The sequence below is a fragment of the Papilio machaon genome, chromosome 20 (genome assembly GCF_912999745.1).
Source record: "Papilio machaon chromosome 20, ilPapMach1.1, whole genome shotgun sequence".
Classification (NCBI taxonomy): Eukaryota; Metazoa; Arthropoda; class Insecta; order Lepidoptera; family Papilionidae; genus Papilio; species Papilio machaon.
The window spans coordinates 591,480-600,357 of NC_060005.1; the positions used below are offsets into that span (position 1 = coordinate 591,480).

Genomic DNA, 8,878 nt, shown 5'->3' on the forward strand with positions numbered 1-8,878 from the left:
TTAAACGAAAATGAAAATAAAACCAAATATTCTTGTTTTAAAATTTATTTTATTTTTTAACAACATCTCCTAAGTAACTGTAATATCTTCAACAAGTCCCCGGCCAAGTATCCTGAAGTCTTGCAACAAAGCTTGCTTGTTCACTTTGTATTTTGTCTCGCCGTCCGTTTCCACTGGCATTAGACCATTTGCATTCACAATCTAAAAACATTTATAATATAAATTGAATATTCTATCAAAATTAACAAAACTTACTCAGCAATTTAGTTTGAAAATAAATAAAAATAATTATAAACTTTTTTAATTAAAGGTCTTACTAGTTTTAATCGATTTCTTTTAAAATTCGTATAATCGCATTCCAAATTTAAAAATAACTTTTTAGAGGTTAGAATGACAGCTGTCAAAATTGACAATACATATTATAAATGGCGCCAAAATTAACCATAACCTTAAATTAGGTACATCATTTGAAGTAAAATTATAAAAAATCGAAATAAACGATTGTAATAAATATGTTACCTGGAAATCTCTTAATTGGTCAATATCTGGGCGCCATAACACAGCGATGACGTCACCGCCATAGCAGTCATTGAAGAACAACGCGAATTCGTTGTACGCGCTCTGAAATACAACGCATTTAACATACGAAAAACCAAGATAAAAAAAAAACTAAACTGTTCGTACACATTACATTTGTATTTCCCCTTTCTTTTCCCATTGTGTGGACTAGATTATGTCTTCCGCCACACAAACTCATCAAATAACGAAGGATTAGGGCAATTAACTAGCAATTGCACGCGACTTCATCCACGCGGAATAAATAAAATCGAGTAATAAATATAGCTTTATCACCCGAGGATAATGTAGATTTCCAACGGTGAAAGAATTTTTCAAATCGATTCTATAATTTTGGGACCTATTCAATACAAATAAACAAATCTTTCCTTTTTAAAATATAAGTATAGATAATTATAATGGTTCATACAAACTCACCCTTAACTCATCAAGGTATCTAGCGACCGGGTTGAAGTCTACAACGGGCACCATATCGTCTAATACATCGTCAGACTTGTGTCGGATGTCGGGGGCGTGGCCAACACGCTCGGGGGCGTGGCCAACACGCTCGGGGGCGTGGCCAACACGCTCGGGGGCGTGGCCAATCCGCTCACACGTGTGCGGCACGAGGGGCGTGGCCAATCGGATCAGTGCATCGTACCCGGATAGAGACGGCACGAACACACCCTACAGTACCCATATATTAATTGACCCTTATAGATATAAACGGGTAGTTGGAAATTACATCTTTTGCTATTAAATTATTCAAACTTTCGTGAGACATAATCATTAACTTATATAGGAACGGCTAAAACACTCATGTATATATATCCGCTGTCGGCACCGACTAGTTTCGAGCCCTTCGGGGGCCCTTCATCAGGGTGAGTGAGACTGGTATTATTTCGTTGACGCGGCACGTCGCTCACTGTGAGCGGGCCCCCGATGGGCTCGAAACTAGTCGGTGCCGACACCGGATATGTATACATGAGTGTTTTAGCCGTTCCTAATTCCTATATAAGTTAATGACATCTTTTGCGTTTTTCCGATTTAAATGCATTTTTCAATGTTACTTTCGCAATTTTTTTTAGTTCGAATCCTCATAGAATTGGTACAAAATACCACAGTTTATAGCCTGTCCATGTATAGAGGTTAGTGAATGATGCTCTCAGTTGTTTAATACTTGAGTGTCTCGCTTAATGTAGGTTTTTCATTCTAAATGTAAGTCGCTAGTTGGTCAAGACGATGTTAATGAACATTCTGATTCTGAGTGAAAATTTATTACATTAAGCTCTCTATCTCTCTCTAAACTCTAAGTTTAACTCTCAAGGGAGATTTTTAGAGTGGATTTAATAAGAGAAATCTATATTTAGCAACTGTATAAATGTAATTAGTTAAAGACAGTAAAAAACGACACATTATAAAGTCAAAATTATTCTTGTATTAGTTTTACCTTTTTTAACGAAATTGTACGAAAAAATGAACAAATAAAGCTTATTTTTAGTAAAAAAAAAAATTAAAAAGAAATGATTTAACTACATTTACGTACAAATTATAAAACTTACCAATATATTATCTTTATATTCATCAATTAGAGCTTTTTCTAAATATTTGATCGTAGCTGTTGCTATAGTCTGTGCTCTGAGCAACACCTGCTTGCTGGGAGCCTGTCTACTCCATATCGAGGGAAAGTCGCCATCATATGACGTCACAATATACATATTTGGTCTGTTCTCCTTCTCATTGAACTGACTCTCAACTTCTGTTATCTCTTCGCCTGGGAACAAAATTAACTAGCTGTGACCCGCGAATTTGTTCACGCGGAATTTAAAAAAAAACGTAATATCTTCGGCAAATATCATCAAGATCCATTCATTAATTTGTAAAAATGTAAAATTACAAACTAAGTGACATCACAACGAAAGGGGGGGGGGGGGTAAATTGAAAGGGGGAGTCTCACAAATGTGACCAGCTGTGACAATAATGGAAGAGGAGTCAAAAAAGCATGAAATTTGACGTAATTTATGAATGCCCCCCCCCCCAAATGTAAAATCCCATACAACTTACGTGACATGTCATCATTGAAGTCCAATAAAATCATTTCCCTGGACCAATCCGTATCGGCCAGTATACGGAGAGCTCTGAGGAAGGCGGCTTGCGGTTGCGCGGGCGGGTCTAGCGGCGCTGGACGCAGGAACACCGCTGACGTCAGCAGATCTGCGAGGGTGGGGGGGAAGTGTGGGGGCGAGAGGAGATGAGCGCACAGCCACCGCTTCAACAGGCACGCTGCAGGACCGAATGCTGGGTACTTCTGATGTAATCTACAGTAGATATACATCAAATTATTCTATTTTTTAGTTAAAAAAACAAAAAAAAACAGATTAACTGTATGACACACCCTATGACACTCCTGGTATGAATACGAATCGAATGACACCTCACTCGTCAAAATCGGTTCAGTCGTTCAGGCTACAGATGGTAACATTTAAATTTACCCAAAGAGAAACGAGCATGCATATAAAATTACATGCTGATGGAAAAAATTCCCTCCAGAATTAAGGGTAGTTACGAAACGTTTAAAAATCATACTAATTTTTCTTTACCACAATAAAAATAAAAAAACAATAAAACATAGTTAGTAATGGCGGCCACAAATTTCATTCGCCTATTTAAAAAAGTAAGGTAATCATTTGAAACATGGTACATTATATCTGTAAGTAATTCCTTACCCATGTAGAGCTCCTCTCACCCTGGGCAGCAGCACAGTCTCACACTGCAGCACAACCGCCTCCTCACTCTCTCTGTGCTTCACCACTCCATTCTCCATCTCCCTCTGGAGAAGAGTGATCTCCTTCGGATGAGCTATCTTCAATCGGAAGACCAGGCCGTTCTTCAGCACGTCCACATGCGTAGGGTACGCTTGCACCGGGAGAGAGAACTGCTGGGAGAGACGCTCCGATATCTGCAGGTGGAACGCAGCTTTAAGACAGCGGAATGCTTGCAGATCTCCCGGCCATTTGCCGCTGTGACCTGGACAAGAAACAAATACAATTGAGTGATAGAAAGAGGTTTATATAAGCCATTTAAAAAGCACGGAAGAGGGATAAAAGATAGAGGATGAGGAATTAAGCGAGAACAAGAGAAAATCATAGAAAGTAAGCTAAATGAATGGGAACGGAAGAAAGAAGACGGATCAAAAGAAAAAGTAAAAAACTAGAGAAAGGAGTAGGATTAGACTGGAAGCTGAGACAGTTACAGAAGAAAAGAGAGCTCAATATACGAGACAAAGGAAGGAAGGAAGGAGATTTAGAAGAAGGGATAAGTTTTTTGTCAAAGTGATGTTAAGTCAGTTAAGTCAGTTAACCTAGTTCGAGTACAACAGTGTTGGGTTGTGTGTATGGGGGGAGGCGGGCTTGGGGCGTGTCCTTGAGGAGGGCGGAGGCGCCGCGGCGACGCGCGTGCGGCTGGCGGAGCCCCCGGCCCGGCGCCACCGCGCTGCAGTAACTAAACACTGACGATACACCTGCAGTACAAACATTAATACCAAATTAAATCTACCATTACTGGTTTATATGCCAGTGCGACAGTTGCGCTGGCTTGGCATGGACTGTATTGGCTTACTGGTGTCAGTAATGTCGTAATGTAAACCGAGCAATATTGAATTTCAATATACCTTTTTTTTTTGGATGTAAATTTACTTTGATATCATAGTACTGTGTAAAAGATAAAAAATAAATAACTTTATGTTATAAATAATTGAAAAACAACACAAAAAATTAGTTTTTTATGTATTACATAATTATATATTAACAAATACATATACTAATAATTAAACTTCGGTTTTTTACTGAAAAAAAAAAACATTTTTCAAAGAGAAAATGTTATTTTTATATATACAAAGTTTCCCACTGACCGTACATAGCTGTAACATCTAGCGGCAGGTTGTTGAGAGCGCGCACATCTCTGCGAAGATCATCAAATGTACGCAACACTTCAGCACTGATCTCCTCTAAATACTGAGCTGAACACTTGCTCACCAACAAGCTGTCCAGCTGGTCACACACATGGTATACTTCTGATGGTACCACACCTAGAATAAATCTTATCAACTCACTATACATTCCAACTGAAGAGCTCGAAGCCTATAAGTTAAGGGTGACTAGGTCATAGTCAAATACTCTGGCCAAGTGCGGGTTGACTTCACATACGTCTAGGATGTTTTCATTCACAGTAAGAACATAAGATAAATGTACATATGTAAATCGAAAAACTCATAACTTTATATTAAAACATATGGTTAAAGTAAAAAAAAACTCAAAATCTAATATGGATAAAATATAGTATATAGTAATTGTATGGATCAAAAGGACGAAAAGATTATTTTATTTTAGTTATGTCACTAACGCTTACCATATTTGAACATCATTAGATAGTCAACAATTTGCTTCGGCAAGGCTCGTCTCTGAGCTCGGCTGTCAGCTGTCCACACAACCGCCTCTGTTATTGAACCATCCTGAAAACGACGCAACTCTGACTTCTCGCCCCAAAACGACCTAAAAATCCACACATGTACTTGTTATATTTTAATAAATGTTATACTAAGACTAAGAAAGACCATAGAAGACAAGAAATATTTATAATATTACAAAGAAATTAATTAATGTAAATTTGTAGTCAGATTATGCTATTAAAATTAACCTTTTTTTGTGTTGGGCGGGGGGGGGGGGGGGGGGAATCTTCTAAAAATACCTTGCCTTAAGGGGGAAAGACAAGATTATGTGGGATTTTTTCACCCACTAAAACCCTCGGTGGTCAAACTTAAATTCAAAAGAAGAAGGTTCCGAGATCTCCAAGGCATGGTATTAAAATTAATCTAATAGCCAAAATTGCTTAATTTTAGTCAATTTCCTTTCCCATTTTTTTCTGATTTGCGAAGTTGGGAAGTGGCTTTGACTGAGAAAGTATACAGAAAGGGAAATACTCTATTCCTGTGCATGCATCTCTGAGTAAAATTAGACAACACGTACAATTACGGATGGATAGCAGTCGCTTCAATATTATTCTCGTTTCTCACCTTATAATATAAAAAGTTAAAACATCTAGATATTTCTTTTTTGGCAAATAAATAGCTTTTTTGTGAGTAACAACAAAGGTCTCTTATAAATAAGCCATCTTACCTAAATTCCTCGGATTCAGGTAGATTTGCTGGAGGTCCTCTGTCAACTATTTTGATGACATTCTCCGAGTTCAACACAAGACCAAATGACAACTTCTCTTCATGTCTGAAACGCAATAATGGCGGATTTAACAAATGTTTTACTCCCAACTGACTTTTTTTTTCTCCATACATACTTCTGTTTGACTTTATCCACACTTTTCTTGACACTCCATGAGAGATCAGCTTGCACCAACTGTAGTACCAGATCAGCTCGGTCTCCCAGTCCTCGACTGAGCATCGAGTGTACCGTCTCAGTCACTAAAGCCAGCTGTTGAACACCGTAATTAACTTGAGATGTTCTCGGTACTTTGTTATAGACCTTCTCTTTTAGAGATCTGAGGTTTTTGAATCTGGAATATAAGATCTTTTATTTTTACTTCTATTTATTAATATCATTAATACTTAAAAAGTACATAGATAATGTAACATTTTCCGACGGTTGATTCTGTCAGAAAATTTATAAAATGTACTTAGGCATAGATAATTACATAAAGGAAAGCCCGGCAAGAATGAGGTGCCACAAATCTACGAATTACACAGTCTTACATAAATACCTCCCCCCCAAGGCATGTCAAATAAACAAGAGAACCATAGAAATTTCACCTGTAAGACTAGTGCGTACCATATTTTGACCATATTATCAGTTAACATGAGATAGGATCATAATCAAACGTGTAATAAAAAAATAAAAATACCTTATAACATGATCAAACTTCAACAATTCATGCATCGGTGTCATGAACAATGGTATAAAACTGTTAATGTTCGGATTATCCAACATTTCAATAGCTAATGCACTTTCCCTCTTCAATGCATTATATGTTCCTTTGTGCATGTCCCAACATATATTGTAAAATCCTGATTTATCAATAAATACCACTGGAAAACTTTTATGGAATTCCTCCATTGAAGGTACAGTTGCTGAGCCTTTGAATAATGATATACCTTTGGTATCCAACTCTGACAATTCTAAAAAACCAAAATAATTGTTGAAGACTTTGATATAATAATTTGGGAAAAACAAGCCAAAATCTTGTACATTGTTATTTTAAACATTTAGTGAAGATTACAGTTGTCCCCATAACATCAAATAAATGTTGCTAGTTATTCTTCCAGCCTACATTATTAATAACTAATATAGACAACAGCTCACACACTCATGTACATTGGTCGGGTGTTGGCACCGACTAGTTTTGCATCCGCGAAATAATACCAGTCCCACTCACCCTAATGAAGGGTCAAAATTACCTCTAAACTAGATGATGCCGACACCAGACAAATATATGTGAGTGTTTTAGCCATTTTCTACATTACCTATATAATTATTTTCCTAACTGATAAGAAAAACATTAAACAATTGTATACTTACTAAGATATATCCAGACATTCCTAATAATTTGGTAGCTGCTCATGATATTATTAATTCTCTTTATTTGAACAAGATATGCAACAAACATACTAATAATGTATCCGGAAATTTCAAGTTTTCTTTGTCGCAGCCAGATCTTCAAAAGTACTACAGCTTGTTTCAAATTATCACGATTTAAGAATGTTTCATTCAAGAAATCTTGATTTAATGCATTAGATAAGTCACTTAAGATGCTACTATTATAATATGGAGTGGGCGGGCCAATAACCGAAGAGTTTTCTACTTTTTCATCAAACAACCATGATTCTCTTAAGTTATTACGTAATGGACTGAATCTGTGTAGTTTATATGATTCAGGATCACAAGATAAATTCACACGGACTACCAATATGTTACTTAATTTCCCAGAAGGCTTGATTTCTAGCATAGGTTTAGTGTGACAGTCATTTACGTACATGTACTTAAGTTCTTCAATAATTTCGAGATCTTTCAAATGAGATGCTATACATGCTAAGTAAGCAGCTCTTTTCTTATGATATCTGTAGTTTATTGAATCATTTTTAGTGTAAGTGTCCATCGGTACCGTAATTTGAGTGTCAATTACTAATTTGGAATTAATAGCGTTGCCTAAAGCATAAGAACCAACAATCTCTATATCATGAAATTTGTGAAATTTAAACATACATTTTGTTTTATTTAATTCTTTTCCAACAGGTGATTTTACACCTAAGTGCTTGTAAATTTTGTCTTCCGTCAAATCGTATTCCGTATCATCTTCGGGAATTGTTTTTAAATGTTCTTTTAGTTTATTGAACCATTCTTGAAATCTCTTTATTGCTTTTTCCTTTACCTTAACTTCATTGAGTATTTCGTCTATTTGGAGACGAAATAAATTGGAATTAAATAAATTCTCAGTTTCTTGAAGGCGATTTAATTCTTCTACAGTTGGTTGTCTGTACAAACCTCTGATTCGTAATTTCTTTTTACCATCTTTGTTTTCCGTATCTGTTTCCAACGGTCTTTTCCCATTTTCATTCATTGTTATTGAATCATCATTTTCTGAAATAGAACTGGTCTTATCCTGAAATAATATTACTGTTATTTGAAACCTTTTAATAAATATGGTGAATATAATTGATTGGCAAGTTTTTATTTCAATTTTTTTATCATGTATGAAATGTAAGATAATATAGTAACATTAGTTAATTAAAGAACATACCCGTTTAACCATCTTCAATTTCACAAAATAAGTAACTTAATGGAACAGAGGTATTTAAAAGTTGGTTATAAAATTAAAAACAACGTGCGATCATCACATTGTTTTGATCCCAAACGTCAATGTCAAATTTAAATCATGGCAAAAGTTATGACCGAAAACAAAATTGTGGAAATCCACACAAAAAAAATTAATAATTTTGATAGCATTTTCATAAATTGCTTCGGAAATTAAATTAACTGTTTCAATAAATAACTTGAAAATATAGGGTGGCACTTTGGTCATATCGGAGCAATCAAACTAGTCGCTGCCCGCGACTCCGTCCGCGCGCTTATGTTAAAACTTAATAGAGGTATGAAAAATACATAGTAACTGTTTCTCAGACCTGCTTAATATTCACAAAAAAAATCGTAAAAATCGGTCAAGCCGTTTCGTAGTTGTATGGTAAATAGCATTCTGACCCGAATTTTAAACATAAAATAAGGATTTCTGAACCGGTGAGAGGCGCTGCAATCGCAGTTTT

General features: G+C 36.0%; 1 protein-coding gene across 1 annotated transcript; it reads right to left on the reverse strand.

Moving 5' to 3' along the window:
* Positions 1 to 38: 38 nt before the first annotated feature.
* Positions 39 to 8,465, reverse strand: LOC106714640 (nucleolar protein 6). Its single transcript, XM_045682748.1, has 14 exons — positions 8,359 to 8,465; positions 7,140 to 8,220; positions 6,466 to 6,739; positions 5,905 to 6,120; positions 5,730 to 5,834; positions 4,963 to 5,105; positions 4,466 to 4,642; positions 3,917 to 4,075; positions 3,282 to 3,582; positions 2,620 to 2,873; positions 2,118 to 2,329; positions 994 to 1,242; positions 520 to 621; positions 39 to 201 (listed from the first exon to the last, which is right to left on the reverse strand). The coding sequence occupies exons 1-14, from the start codon at positions 8,368 to 8,370 to the stop codon at positions 70 to 72; spliced, it is 3,417 nt and encodes a 1,138-aa protein (XP_045538704.1). The 5' UTR covers positions 8,371 to 8,465; the 3' UTR covers positions 39 to 69.
* Positions 8,466 to 8,878: the final 413 nt, after the last annotated feature.